The 15,924-nt window shown below is 36.1% G+C and overlaps 1 protein-coding gene across 1 annotated transcript in view; it reads left to right on the forward strand.

The window, feature by feature from the left end:
- The window catches only part of arhgap10 (Rho GTPase activating protein 10), a 55,792-nt gene that overhangs the window by 19,571 nt on the left and 20,297 nt on the right, over positions 1–15,924 (forward strand). Inside the window, exons 7-17 of the mRNA XM_028017558.1 lie at positions 784–888; positions 1,174–1,303; positions 1,884–1,990; positions 2,126–2,220; positions 3,349–3,430; positions 4,209–4,251; positions 4,337–4,405; positions 5,476–5,550; positions 9,633–9,717; positions 12,057–12,115; positions 14,041–14,146. Of these exons, the coding sequence (XP_027873359.1) occupies positions 784–888; positions 1,174–1,303; positions 1,884–1,990; positions 2,126–2,220; positions 3,349–3,430; positions 4,209–4,251; positions 4,337–4,405; positions 5,476–5,550; positions 9,633–9,717; positions 12,057–12,115; positions 14,041–14,146 (956 nt within the window). The remainder of the gene's footprint in view (positions 1–783; positions 889–1,173; positions 1,304–1,883; positions 1,991–2,125; positions 2,221–3,348; positions 3,431–4,208; positions 4,252–4,336; positions 4,406–5,475; positions 5,551–9,632; positions 9,718–12,056; positions 12,116–14,040; positions 14,147–15,924) is intronic.

Below are 15,924 nucleotides of genomic sequence, written 5' to 3' on the forward strand. Positions count from 1 at the left end.
TAGCCATATTTAGACAGTTGGGTTAGACAAGCAACAAATTAATGCTTTATCACTTATAACTGATCAGTCATAATAAAAATGATTAGTTAGGTTGAACTTAAGTCTTTTAAATCTTGTAAAGAATATTAACATTTTAAAGTTTGTCCCCAAGTTGAGACTTAGAAACATGTCAATTATGGATAGAAAGTCAACATGTCATAAAACAAAATCCATCTCACAATACATCACAAACATATGTACGTAACAAACCCACCCAACTTAAATTATTACTCAAATATAGGATCCTAATTTTAAAAAGTGTTCTACCGCTGTGTTTTTTTGTGGGGGGGCGGGGTTTACCCCTCCAGGGGGTCTTTTGTGGGCTCTAGTGTCCCTATATGACAGTAGGCTGACAGGAAATGGGGAAGGAGAGGGGGGAAGACATGTGGCAAATGTCGTCGGATCCGGGAGTCGAACCCGCGACGGCCGCGTCGAGGACTCAAGGCCTCCAAATACGGGTCGCGTTAACCCCTACGCCACCACGGCACGCCCCCGCTGCAGTTTTTTTAAGAAACCACTTTTAGAAGAAACTGACACACAAATGCACAGTCACTGAAAAATCTTCCTGACCTGTGATGGATACATCCGATCTCATAAATTTATATAAAGTAAGATGTGACACTGTAAATGTTTAGTTTATTTTTCTAATCGGTTAGTTTCCTACAGTAAAATTGTTATATTTGTTAAATTTGTTACAATATAGTGGGAAACTTTATTAACTCATATTTGTTTCATATTTTGTAGATGCTGGCATTCTTTCAGACTGTATTCACCTTTTATCACCAAGGATATGAACTTGCCAAGGACTTTGACCATTATAAGACAGATCTGCAGATCAATATTCAGAATGTAAGAAAAAAAACTATCCTGGATGAATAAATTATTTTATTTGCTATTGTTTCTGCTTTTTATGAATCTTAACAAAGAAAAGAACATGTATATCATAAACGTCCTTTCTTTCTTGTTTTTGGTTGAAGGTCTAATTGCTTGTTTTTGTGTTTTGTGGCAAATTTGATCAAGTTCACAGTGTTTTCAGAAAAAAACATGTTTGCTTTGAAATGCATTGGCCTTCTATTAGGAAGGTCATCCTACACTCACTTCCTGGAGTGTGTATTTGCTTCCTCTCCCACCCAGACAAGGAGTCGATTCGAGGGCACACGGTCAGAGGTGCACGAGCTGATGAAGCGGATCAAAGACACACCACAAGAATACAGACAGACCAGCCCCATCAGTTTTGAAGGATACCTTTATGTGCAGGAAAAACGTAAGGTCATATGAATAAGCAGAAACTTAGAAAAAACATATTTGAAAATAAAGTGACTTGCAAAAGTATTTCTGTTCAATCAGATTTACTTTTAGATATTTTTTCACATCACAACCACAAAAGTCAGTTTATTTTAATTAACTTTACACTCAATCATCAACTGTGAAGTGGAAAATGTTTGGTGTGCATTTGTAGTCAGCCCCAGAGTCAGTGCTTTGTTTAGCCAGCTTTATTTTTTAGCAAAATTGCTCATTCTCAGACAGAGTTGATTGAATTCATTTGTGAATAGCATCATTTTGTCCTGCTGAAAAGAAGCTTCCGCATGATACTGATATCAATATGCTTCACCATGTAGATGCCGTGTCCATGCAATGTATTCCATATAGATTTATTTTTAGGTTGGTCTTTGTGATAACTGTTGTGAAAAGGACTTACTACCTGAGCTATTGTATAACAATCAACCCCAACACAGGTCAAAATTTATCTCACAAAATTCTGTTGTAACTTGTGAAACCCAACAAAAAATATTATGAAAGACACCTTTCACATTTAATTTTTCTGTGTTGTATAATTTGTTCAGGACCACCCCCCTTTGGTTCAAGCTGGGTCAAACGCTACTGTACTTTTGTCAAAGAGCAGAAGATTCTGCACATGGTGACTTTTGACCACAGATCAGGTGGAAAGATTGTGAGTAGTCACAGTATGCAGTGCTGTTACTTATTTATGCCACACTTTTTATAAATACAAGCTATTGCTTTAGCATTGTAGGTATTTTTTTTTTAATAAAAACCTTTCAGAGTGTAAGTAATAAACTCATTTTAGGGTGAGACGGAGTCCGTCACACTCAAATCCTGCGTTCGCAAAACGACAGACATGTTGGACAGGAGATTCTGCCTTGAGCTGGACATAACAGACAGGTAAGATTTCAATTCAGTTTATTTTTATAATGACATGAGTCGTCTCAAGGCACTTTAGAAAAAAACGTTTTCTATCTCAGGAAACCAAGCAGATTGCATCGAATCTGTAACTGTGTTTTCATTATCTATGAAACTGAGCAGATTGGAATTAATGGAAACACGCTAACTTAAAAAAAAATCATGTTTTCAATAAAAAGTATGTTTTTGCACTAGGATGAGGTGATTTTTCAGCTGTATCAAAACTGGTGTGTTTCACAAAAATGCAATGGGAACATCTTTAATGACTTGCCGTGTGAGTAAATGTATTCATGTACGATTTTAATTGCTGTTCTTGTTTAATGACTTGGAAAACACAGCAATTGCAAAATTGTGTTTTTTCAGCATACGCAGAAAATTGCAGTTTTGTGAACATTTTCTAATGGAGACACATCTATTTACTTGTAGCATTCCCTCCTTCTGGACAAGCATGTAGCAACTGTAGATAATTGCTTGCATTGTGTTGTTGACTATGCAGAAATCCTGCATGCATGCATATCGAGCATGCATGTGGTGACAGTGGAGAGGATAGACTCCCCTTTAACAGGAAGAAAAATCCAGCAGAACTTGACTTTATTAAGTCAGAGCATATTCACAAAAAAGAAAGAGAAGAACTGATGTAGGAGCACTTAAGTTAAAGAAAAGTAAAAAGTTGATAGCAAGAGAGGGAGAGCAATTCATCTTGGATTGCAGAACATGTAATAGCAGGACTTCTCACCTGCAGTAACAGACACCCATTCAGTCAAACAACTTAATTGTGCCCAGCCTCCTTTCATACGATGAGCAATGCCCCTTATTTAGAATGGAAATTTGAGTGTGCGCATCAATTCTGACTGTCACGAATAATTTGATATCCATCTGGCCTTACATGATTATGGATGTCATAAACCAGTTGGAGAGTCTGAGAAGGCGTATGTTTGTAGTTACAGTAAATTCAAGGGGAATGTGTCCTTGGCAGCAAGTGTTTATTTTTGGCATGCATAATGCTAAGCACCCTGAATGTTTCATCCTGACACTTAAATAGCTGAGTGTCTTGCTGTACTGTAACTCAAAGACTATTTCTGATGCTAACGTGGCATGCCTCTCTCACAGGCCTGGGACGGTGCTCACTGTGCAGGCGCTGTCAGAGGATGACCACAAGCTTTGGATGCACGCCATGGGAGGGAAGGAACCTGTGAGTCAACCTCATGGTGTTATCATATACATCACACACATGCCACGTTTTATTCTGACAGAACAGACTTTTGTGGTTAACTTACTAGACAGACTTGTGATGCATTTATATTTAAAAACATAGTTTTTTTTTTCCATCTAGCTCATTTCTACGCCCCTACAGCATTTAAATAAAGGGAAAAAATTTTTTTTGCAAGTAGTTCAAGAAAGTCAGAGTTTATACTCATAAACAACATTACAAAAAATGAAATAAATAAATGTAAAATCACAAATAAAGTATAAAATGCTTCCAGATACTTTTTTCTTTGCATAAATAATTGCCTAAAATATGTCACAACTCTTGATGTCCATTTGGATGGACATTCAACTTTAAAAAGGATCCTATTATTTAAAAAGGATTTTAAAATAACTTCAAATTTGTTGATCTGTTTATTTATTTAAGGATCTCCATTAGTCAACCATAAAAGAGACTATTGTTCTTGGGGTCCACACAACAAATCAAACTTTTACAAACCTTACAAAAAAAACCATGATGAAATACCTTAAGACAAACAAAATCAAAGCACAAAATTCAAATCAACCACCTCAAGAAACTGAATTTTAATTTTTACTAGCTTTAAGCTATAGTCGTCAAGATTAACAAAGCCGACCACTTAATATGTATCAATCTGTGTTAAGTGTGTGAATTTATATATAACATATGTCCACTTTTTGATGGCAATTACTAAAGAAGCATCAGTTGTTTTTTTTCCATTAAAGAAAGTGCTTTTCTTTTTCAGATTGGTTGCTATCTTGGAAGAACTCTCTCTAAGGAAAGAGGAAGTAAGTTTCTAGCAGCACAAGGTCTGAAGGCTTTAACAGTATACTAAATAAATATTCTTAAACTTTTATTTTCCCTAACTTGTAGTCGATGCCCAGTTGGATGACGTGGGTTTAAGTTTTTTGAAGAACTCCATCACTGCAATAGAAACGAGAGGTGAGTACAAAATATTTATAATCATTACTTTAGGACAAGGGTGTCAAATTCCTGTCCTAAAGGACTTGTGTCGTGCACTCTTTTCATGTCCAAGTCCTGCTTATTACCTAATTATGAGATTCAGGTATTAACAGATGCATCTAAAAGTTGCAGCTTTGTCGGCCTTCGAAGACTGGAGTTTGACACCAGTGGTTTAAAGGCTTTCAGTTGGATAAATTTATCCATGGAAATCTGCATTAGTAATCAAGGGCAACAGTACCATTATCCAGCAAGTGATTTATCAGAAAACAATTCAACTAACAGCTTAATAAATGCATTTAGATAAATATTATAAATGTTTATAATATTTATAATATTTACATGTAAATATACATATAAATGTAACATATTACATGTTACATTTAGTAACATGTAACATGTTACTAAATGTTACATTTAGTAACATTTAATTACTAAATGTTAGTAATTAATTAGTCCCAAAGTTCCAGAATTAGATAATCTGAAAAGTCAAATAGACCCCAGCATGTGATTGGTCACCTTGTCTTTAACATTTTAAACCCACCAACTTACTTTGATGGACCATTACATTAATCAAACATGTCCTGCATTAAAGTTTCCATTAATTATTTCCACATTTTATTGATGAATTGGTTTTTCTTAAATAATTGTAAGTCAATGTTCTTTTTTATGTATTTATTGTATGTATTTGAATCGTTTTATGTACCATACTTATTTCCTGAATAAAAACACTTTTGTGATTCATAATTAGTTGTCTGTGGATTGTCTCTCTTTGATAATTAGTTGTCTATGTAGTGTGTCTGTTTGTACACAAGGGGGCAGACCTTCTCCAACTATTAGAGAACATGAAGTGAGCAGGTGCTGCAGGCAGCTTGCCTTGTGGATGTACAAATTATGTAATTCATCTGTTTGAGATAGTTTTTTCTGATTCAGATTTTGTTTCAGTGAGCTTGTTTAAATCTCCTAATAGTATCATCAAGGATGACAAAAGATTTGTTTTTTAAGCATGTTTCTGCATCTTTTTTATTGTTTTTATCCTTGTTACTCAATAGGTATTAATGACCAAGGTCTGTACAGAGTTGGGGGTGTAAGCTCCAAGGTCCAGAAACTACTCTCATTAATGATTGGTGAGTAACATCAAGCATTTTTCATCACTGTAGTCAACAGATGTATTTTTAAAAGGCTTTTAATGACATCTTTGTTTATTTTCATGGAGTTAACCTGCCAATATAATTGATCTGTCTATTTGAGGTGATTGCAAAAAAATATGGCAACTGTCTTAACTTATTTGTACCACTTCTCTAAATTGCAACAAATGTCAGAGTGATTCTTTGCCTTGCTAAGACATGTTACCACCCCCCATCACCTTTCCAAACACCCAGACACGGTCCGTCCAATTGGTATTCTTGAGCTTTTTTGGGTTTTGCTTCATCAACACACCACTAAGCCAGCTTCTCCCGTTCTCGTGGCAGGCTCATTCTGTCAGTTGCCTTTCTCAATCACCCTTATGTCTCTCGCTTGTCTGTATTCCCTTTCAACCAACTCCTTACCTTATCCTCTGTCCTTTCTATTGCTCTCTGTCGGCTCTGTGGTTTCCTGCTGTCTCCAGCAGACACCAGCTCACTTTCAGCTCTGTGTTCAGAATGACAACGAACTCAGGCAGCAGCCAGACTGTCTCAGCTTCCTCTCTCAAACCTTCTAGTCTGCCAACTTGATTCATGCTGTAGACACCATTAACACTTTGCTGCAAAACTTTGAGAAGTTTTACAGCCTGATTATGGTGGAAGTTTTGAGCCTTAGTCTTGGCGTTCCACTGCAGCACAGATTATTGTGAGGGAAAGAAAAATACATGGTGTTTGTCCGTCTTCTCAAGAGATGCGTAAATAAACTTTGTATACATGAAGCAACTCCCATTGAGTGGGTGAAACAAGCTTTAGACCCTGAAGAAAGACTTGAGATTCTTCCACCATACTTCATTTCATCTCTTAGTCATAGATATGGCCACAGTCCAGTCAGCAAGGACACGCTGATTTATGAAAAAATCTTCTCCCGTCCTATTACAGTGCAAACAAAGAAAGCAGCCCCGATTGAATAACAGGCTGTAATATAGCAGGAAGAAAACTGTTAAAGTGAGCTTGAATCTGAGTCTCTGGTTTAAACAGACTGGTAAACAGCAATATTTTACAGCATTTTTCTGTAAAAGTAGCTGAAATACAGGTTTTCTACAATGAACTGAAAAATAAAATGGAAATTTGATTCTTAAATTACAAAAAAGATGGGGTGTATAGATACATCCAGCTAAAGAAATGATAAATGATACATAGAACAAGAACAAGATACATAGTAGTAGTGTTGTTAGAAAAAAGTCTAGGTTTCATTATAATAATAGAATAAGCTCATTGGACATTTTATGAGGTACATCTTGTCTTCAAAATTTATCTAATTCATTACAGCACAGATTTGAGATGTTGGAAATATCTGAAAACTCATTTGAAATTGACATTTTAGAATCAGTTTCTGCAGATTTGTGCAGTGTAATTTGAACTTTGTGAGATGGTGTATTGCTCCATGTAATACATGGAGTATTACATGTATTACATGTAATACTAGTAAAATAGTTGCTTTACTACTTTTTAAAGTAATAAAGCAATCACAATGCTACATTGGAAACATAAACGTCCTTTATTTTTTTTAAAAGGAATGTACTGAAATTCTCTGACCTTGTAAAATCTAAACCTATACACCTATACAAAAAAAAAAAACATGAGCTTCCACACAATATTAAAAAATGTTTTGTGACAGAGAGAGGGGTTATAATTTAAGAGAAGGACATTTTAAAACCAATGTGTGAGAACAACCAAATGGTACAGTAGATTGGTAAATATGTTTTATAGGATGGGTGTCTTGAAAGGTTATTGTTTTAGTTAATGTTTGAAATAGTTGAGCATTGTATGACAGGAATGTGTGGTTTAAGTTTAATCTAATGTGGGAATATTTTAAGATGTAGGAGAGCAGCAGAAATTCATAATATGTGTTATCTTCTACCTGCTCTTTTTGAAAAAAGAACATTTAAAATAGGCAGGCCTATTTGTTTTAATTGTTTCTGTTCTTGTTTCTTATTTTTGGTAATAAATACATAAAATCCTACTCACTCCTGTCGTAAAGGAACATGGTTAGCAACAAGACAAAGGTATGCTGTAGCATTCAAACAAAGCTCCATTAATACAAAAACAGCCAGAGGTTTGCCAGATAATAATCTCTTTACCATTACTCCACCATTATACCTAGAATGCTGCAGTTGCTGCGGATATATTGGCTGTACATTTGTGATGTGACTTTCTCAATCCAGCACAACCAAAGATGCTCTTTTTTCAGATATGGTGACTGGAGATCACTGGATTGCAGTGATCTCATTTTAATGTTTAATAAACCAGTTTGAGGTAATTTGAGCTTTGTGAACTTGACTTTCTTCTAGTGAAATAGAAGATTGGTGCACCAGAGTAGAGTGTGGTGTCGAAGCCATGTTTAGTTATTAAGGGTCTGCCAGGAAAATGTGTCCCACACCATCACACCACCAGCACCCTGAACTGCTGATGCAAGGTGGGAGGGATCCATGCTTTCATGTTGTTTATGCCAAAGTCTGACCCTACCATCTGAATGGTGCAGCTGAAATCAAGACTCAACAGACCCAGCAACGTCTTCCCAATCTGTTATTGTCCGATTTTGATTAGCCTGTAGGAATTGTAGCCTTCATTTCCTGTTTGTAGAAGAGCGGGCGTGGTCTTTTGCTGCCTTGGTTGAAACAAGAGATTATTTGAGCTGCTGCATCCTTTCTATCACTTCAAACCAGTCTGCCCATTCTCCTCAGGCTCATGACACCAACAAGCCATTTTAGTTCACATAACTGCTGCTTACAGGATGTGTTCTCTTGGCTGTGTGAAAACCCGAGTAGATCGCAGATTCCTGTTCCTGTATGACACCAAAAACCCCACGCAATGTTCAAAGTTACTACAGTTTAATTTCTTTCCCAATCTGAAGTCTGTTTTGAATGTCAGCAGCTCATCTTTACCAGTTCTACATGCCTAAATACATCGAGTTGCTGCTGTTAGATTTGCCACCCAGTTCAGGTTTAATCAGTCCAAGAGTGATGCATTGGATGTAATTGGAAGAGAATTAAAGAGAATAAAATAGTCAGTTATAAGTGTTTTTAGAATTATTCAAAGTTTTCAACTGTATGTAGGTGGCTGTGGTCCAAATACTGGCCATCCTTTCTATCTAAAGTTGGACCATTTATTTGAAAATTGTATTCAAAAATGTTATTTTTGTTCATTAAATATCTTCTTCTTATGGTGTTAAGGGGCTTCATCTCTACAGTAGTTGTTCCCTTTAATTGTTCTCATTATGCTGAAGTCGTCACATGGTACTTGTTACTTAATGTGAAATAATAACCAAGATGAATGCCATGGTTTGCTTCTGTACTGTACCTGGCATTGCTGCTCCATCTGTTTTTTGGGTTGTTTTTTTTTTTGAATACCTGGCCTGACTGTAACAGGCAGGTCTATTAGTGCCAGAAGAGTCTGTGCAGACCCCATCAATCCTCAACACAGAGACACACTCGGCTTCAAATATTTATTTCCAGAAGTTGACATTAGACAGGTCATTTTTGTAGAGAGTGCAGCCAGAGAAACCCACAATCCTGCCTGCCTGCCTGCAGTGCATAGATGAAATAAGGAGAAAAAAACACACTACTATCAGGCCAACTTCCACCTGTCAGTGTGACTCAGGCCTCTATGCATGTTTTCTACTCAAAACACTTCACTGACTCATTGCTCTTCCACATCTCCTCTAATTTGTGAGAGCTTTCCTTACGTATGACTACAGCTCAGTGAAACTTCAGCACCACACACCTCTTAAGTCCCTGTGGAGCCAGCGAAGTAGTAAGGGATTAATTAAACTTATAATGAGTATAGAACTAGCCACTCTCTGCAAAACTGCAACTTCTTTCTGCATCCACTGGGAATACAGCTGGTCCCCAGAGCTACCAACAATGCTTTTATCCTCAAATGACTAACAACATGTTCATATTTATTTTACTTATTTGAACGTTCTGGGCCGGCCACAAAATAGGCCACAGTAACTCACGTTGCAGAATACTTTTTTGTACTTTTCAGATAAATAAAAGTAAAGATTTGCTTAATGTTTTGTTTAGATGAGAAGAGTAACGAAATGGACCTATCAGCCAGTGAAGACTGGGATGTCAAGACGATAACAAGTGCACTAAAGCTCTATCTGAGGTAAGATTCAGTCATATGATATACAAATACAGGCTCATATATGCCAGTTTATGCTTTTTAACATATTCTGAATTTGAAAGTATACCAGGTGATGTTATGCTTGATGGTAAGTGGGATTTTTCATTCCTGTTACCTTTTAGGTTTTACAGGGATTAGCCTGAGTTAAGAGTCTTGTCCTCATTATGTCTCTCTGTGCTACTGTGATGTTTGCGCTCATCTAAAGCCTTAATTATAACCTTATTCCTTACATCACGTCGCTCTACTTGAATTTCTTCCTCAGCCTAAAAGTTCATCACTTTTACTTTTGCCTGCAATTTTCCCATCCTTCAGAAAAGGTGAAGCTGGAACAATTATCCCCCATTACGAGAATAAATCAACTCGCTTAAAATCTCCTTTCCCCTCCTTTTTATCTTGCCACAGAAATTAAATAAAACATTTTAAGCAGGTCCAAATGTAAAGAAATAAAGTCCATTTTGTGAGAATTTCTTGAAATTTCATAAAAGGCATAAAATGTACAGTATTCTGATATGTTGGAACCTGTTTGTTGCTTTTTGCCTTAGAGTCATCATATAAGGCTAGTAGAACAAATTTAAAATTTTAAGAGACAGCAATTAGCTCAGTAGACAGCAGAAAAGTGGCTCAGTATGGGCACATTTTCCTCCGTTTTAAAGATCACATCTGGTTTACAGGCAAAGAGTTGTTTTTACTGCACATGTAAGTTGTTTAAGCTTTATTTGGACTTCAGGGTGAACTGAACAAGGCCTAATAAATTCTTTCAAGTGAAATTTAGTTGGCACTTTATGCACTGTATCACATGAAAAGAAAGACCTTTGTAACTTGCCGCTCCTTTCTTTAAGGTAGCAGTTACAGTAGCGTCAAAGCAAGATGAGATTTAGATAGCAGTGCATGAAGGCTTCATGTTTTAAAAAACTACATAACTACTGTAAATAAAAATTATGCCACTCTGCTTTTATTTTTTTGCTCATGCTTACCCCTGCATTGTGATTTTAAAGGTATTTTAAAAGCACTATCAGTTTACAATCTTGTAATTTTACCGATATTGTTTATAGACTTCTAAGAATACAAGAAAATCCAGTTTCTGACGTTATCAATCTCTTTTTTAACACAAGTCATTAGATAAGTTATTGTCACATTGTCCATCCCACAAATTGCACACTTCGTCTAGGTTTATACTCAGCATAAATGGTTTACAATTCACAAAGATTCAAAATGTACTTCAACAATCTAAGGCAGTTTTATTTGTTCTTGAAGGATGTAAAAGAAGCAAATCAGAGGCCTTGTTGGTCGAGGAAAATTAAAAATAATAAATGAGTTTTCACTCTGAACATCCAGGTGAGGTGTGTAAATGTCTACTTCTGTTAGTTAATCAGGCATTTTTTCTTTTCTAATTTATATTGTAGCCTCAGTTTATGTAGCCAGGTTGGCCATGCAGGCATGTGTGTACAGGTTTGTTCAATTATAGCGAATTTTTGACCGCCCTCCCCGAATAAACCACGTTCTGAAGCTGCAAATTGCTTTTACAAGAAGTGAAATGAACCTCAGTTTTCCAATCAGTTCTAGACTTTTGGTTGCTGATGATTCCAACCCAAGTATTCTTTCCTACAGTCATATGTTACCATTTTATTAAGTCATATTTTCTTCTAAGTTAAATTAAATTGCATTGTATTATCAAATAGTCATTTTTTAGGGCTGTTCTAACCTACCAATAGTTAACAATTAGTTAATAATAATGTTTTATTATATTTATTATTATATTATTTTATAAATAATACCAAAGCTGGCTAATTAATCTGAAAGTTTAATTAACGTTTATGCTATAATGCTACTTCTACTAATAATAATATTAATATTCATAATAATAATGGAAATTCCATCTTTCTCCCTTATGCAGCAGTGTAATGATACTGCTGTTTTCCACTGGTGTATTTGCAGAGTATGACTAAGTTTTGTTGATATTGAGAATATGCTAAGAATTCAAACAAATTCCAAAGTGTTTTTAAATACATATTTTTTTTAAAGCTCTAATTAAACCTGTATTGTTGCACCTGCTGGAGTAAAGCAGGTCTGATGCCTCAGTTTTCTCTTTAGCTAAATATTTTTGGCTGTAATCCAGCTGCACTGTGAATGTACCTTCAGATGAACTTGGTTATATCAACCCGTGTACCTTGTAATTCCATCTCGTGGCTTAGTCACATTAATCACTGCTGTGTGCAGCCACTATAAAACAATGTGCCGGCTATTTCTGTCCCCTCTGCTCATTTCTTCTTTCCTTCTCCACCCCTCCCATCCCTCCTTACCCTCTCACTGTCTTGTTGAAGGAGCCTACCCGAGCCATTGATGACCTATGAACTTTATAAGGAGTTCATCAACCCAGCAAGTAAGTTTCAGCATGCCAATTTCTTCACCCAGATGAAAACTATGTCTCAACAGAACAGCAGATTATGCACTATCTCTCAAAGTGACAAGATCAGGACAGATAATTTTACACATTTAATATGAAATATACAAGGGATCATTGGGTGATTATAAAACCTATTGTTTCTGTAGCCAAACCCAGAATTGCAGAGGAATTGTGTAGTGTAGTCCAGTCATCCAAGGCTGGCATATCTGATTACAGAGGCTAGAAGTTGATTCACTACAACACAGATGTAAAACAGTTCTCCGAAATTAGTTAGTTATATAACCGTGCTCCTCACAAATTCATGAGACTTACTTTGGTGTCCCCCAAGGCTCTATTTTAGGCCCCCAATACTTTTTAATTTGCACATGCTGCCACTTGTTCATCAGGAGGCATTTAATGAGCTTCCACTGCTACACACAAATATCTTTGTATTTCCTAATGATCCCTGGGCAATAAATACAGTTTTTTTTTTATTTTGTCTTGGATATAAACACCTTGATGGTAGAAAACTGTCTGCAGTTCACCCAGAACACAGCTCAAGGTTAAATCATTGGACATGAGGCTGAGAGAAATTAAAAATCCCTTTAGAAACTGGGTTCTTTTCAACCCAGCACTTAACTTTATTCCACATGTCAAATGTATAATTAACACAACATGCTAGTTTTTAATTTTGCAAGGTTGTTGGTTTTAATTTCATACAGCACTTTTATTTATGATTAGTATGAAGGGTGCTTTAAAACGAAAAGTTAATAGATTTGATCCAAATATTGGTTCAGTGATTCATAGGAAAGCTACATGTTCTAATTAACATGTAAATTAATATGCAAATAAGATATGCATATGAATTTATTTATTTGATTTTATTCTATTTTTTAGATATTTTATATTGTCATATTTGACTTCAGAAGTTTTACTTTATCAATCTAATTGTCCTGAAAATTAAAATTATTCATATTTTTCTATAACTTTTGTTAACAAAATCTGCATACCTTTTACAACTTTTATAAATAAAGATGATAAGCTACTGGAGGTTTTAGATCGTAGTTGTCCAGTAACCTTCAGCTGTGAAAACTGTAGTTTTTCTCCCACCCACACAGCATAATTTTGCATGAATTGCCTTCAAATCGAGCCAAACTTGAGTCTTATTACAACAAGTGCTGTAATTGGATCAGGTTGATGTTTTTATCAGGCACTCGCAATGCCCTCATAACGAGGGGAGGAAAAATGGATTAGCAATGAATTATTTATTTATTTTTCTTATTTTTTTGATGGATGACAGCATCCATAAGAAGCTTTTTTTTCCCCACATGTTTAAATCCTTGTCGTTCCCATAGTAATGATATTTAGTGTGTCTGTGTGCGCTGCAGCGTGGGTGTTCAGATGCTCACATGTGAGGAAATGTTTAAGACATGATCTTGGAGGTTTTTATGCAACCTTTTTTTAAGACGATAGCGACAGCAGTGTAGAGCCGTCTCCCTCCTGCCAGCAATTTGGACTCTGCTGCCAAATTCAGAGAAGGTTCAGGTTCAACTCATTGCACCTCTTTGCTTGAACAGGAAGGCGTCTTCTTGTAATCTGTAATTTTTCACACTAAGGGTGATCACTCCTAATACGGTGTTCTGAAAAGTCTGCTTCAATTTTAAGTATCTAGATGAATAAAAATAAACATACTTTTTTTTTGAAGTGATAAAACTTGCATTTTCTTCTCTCTGATTTATCTTCTTCAACTTCAGCTCAAAATCTGTTTGTGTGCAGCTCAGATAAACTGAGTATTCAGCATTGAATCGCCTGTTTGAAGTGTAATATTTGATCTGAGCAGCTCTGGCTGTTTGCCACTTTAAAAATCCTTGTAGTTTAAAATGAGTGCGTGGCTGTTTTTTTTCTTCCTGCGTTTTGAATAGAGGGCGGCAGTCCTGAGTCTCGCATCCAAGCCATCCACCACTTGGTCCACAAACTACCGGAGAGGAACCGACAAGTCCTCGGGCTTCTCATGAAGCATCTGGCCAAGTGAGTGGTCATAGTTCACCCAATCTCCGCCTCCTCTCTCTCAGTTCTCTCTCATCTCTTCATGTCTGTCTCCTCGTTCTCACTCCACATGCTTTTTCTCTCCATCTCCCTCACTCCCACTCTCTTCACTCCCCCTTCCCTGCTGTCACTCCATCTCTTCCATGTCTGCTCACTGCTTGCTAACAAATTTGACTTTTTTTGCCTTTTCTTGGGCAATTTTCATGCAAGTTGCTTAAGGGGGGTAATTATATCAGCTTATTGTACCTGTTTACCATGCCCATTTGTTACCTCAGAAGAACAATAGTCAAAGTGGAGCTTTTATTTATTTATTTTTTTAATCAAAGATCATTATTTTCACCTCTGGCTGGCCCTCTATTATGAATCACTTATTTAGCATTTAGATAAAAGGAAAAGATTTAGGAAATGTTTGCCAACATTACAAGGTTTTACCTCAGCAAGCTTTTTATAAACTAAATATGAGCAAATTGAAGATAAGTAAATAATCCCTCTTCCCTGAGGCAGTAGAAATCTGGTGAGTCTTATTTCATTGAAACCCGCTGTAGAATCAGGCTCTAGTTTAGAAAAAAAAATAAGGCAGCGCTATTGAAATTGAATTTGGATTATCCAGCGTGAAATTCTCCAGACTGGAGACTTGAATATTTTTCTAAAGTTGGCGTATGTGCATGTCCTGCAGGGGAAGGAAGCAAAGCCAGAATTTCACACTCATATCTGAAATGGTTGCAGAGATGTTATAAATGTGAGTGTCACCAATGTTTTTGTCTTCAAAGCCACTCTTTGAAGCTATTTAAACTGTCTCTCTTCAGCTGTGACACGCATCATCTTGTTTCGAGTGTGAAATCTCTTCACCGGTCTAGATAACTTGAATTTAAGGTTTATTTCCACTCCTATGACCATCTTGAAGTCCTAGTTTGGAACTGGATGTTCAAAGTATCTGTATTACTTGAGCTTTTCCACATTTTTTTATTTTACAACCACAAACTTTCATGAGTTTAGTAGGATTTTTGTGCAACAGACCAACACAAAGTAGTGCAGTGATGCTTGATTTTGTATTCATCTATCTTCTCTCTATCTGTAAAAAGAAAATCCAATGCAAACTATTTCCATTGGTGATCAAACAGCATAGAGACTAGCTGAAAATATTCACTTCTAGAATCTGCCCAGAAGACAAGTCGAAGTCAAATACTCAACAAATCTGGCCTTAAGAAGAGCAATAAAAGCAAAAATAATTGCTAAACACAAGTCAAATAATTGCTTCTGCAGTTTGCCACAAGACATGTAGTGTAAAGAGCAGACGTGTGAAACAATGTTCTATGGTCAGGTGAGACCATCCTTTAACATTTGGTAAGCTTGGAAAATAGCATATACCAAATCACCCTGAATACGTCATTCCCACAGTCAAATATGGTGGTGACAGCATTATTATATGGGATTCTGTTCTGAAATAAGGTTGGGAATAGAGGTAAGAATTAATATAAAGATGGACCGAACTAAATACTGTAAATCCTGAAAGATCTTTTCAAACTATCCAAATTTCATAGAGAATCTGTGACAAAACTGGAAATTTGTTGGCGTCTTTTGGATCACCGTTAGTTGCAGTTCCCTGCATCTACTCTTCCTGGGGTCCACACTTTCAACTTAAACAACTAAAATATATGGCATACATAGCAGAAACATATTCAAAACAAAAAAAACTTAAAAAATAAAAAAAATTCAAAATAGAGGCCATAGATCAAAACAAATGAATTATACTATTTTGA

Source organism: Xiphophorus couchianus, chromosome 5 (genome assembly GCF_001444195.1).
Source record: "Xiphophorus couchianus chromosome 5, X_couchianus-1.0, whole genome shotgun sequence".
NCBI lineage: Eukaryota > Metazoa > Chordata > Actinopteri > Cyprinodontiformes > Poeciliidae > Xiphophorus > Xiphophorus couchianus.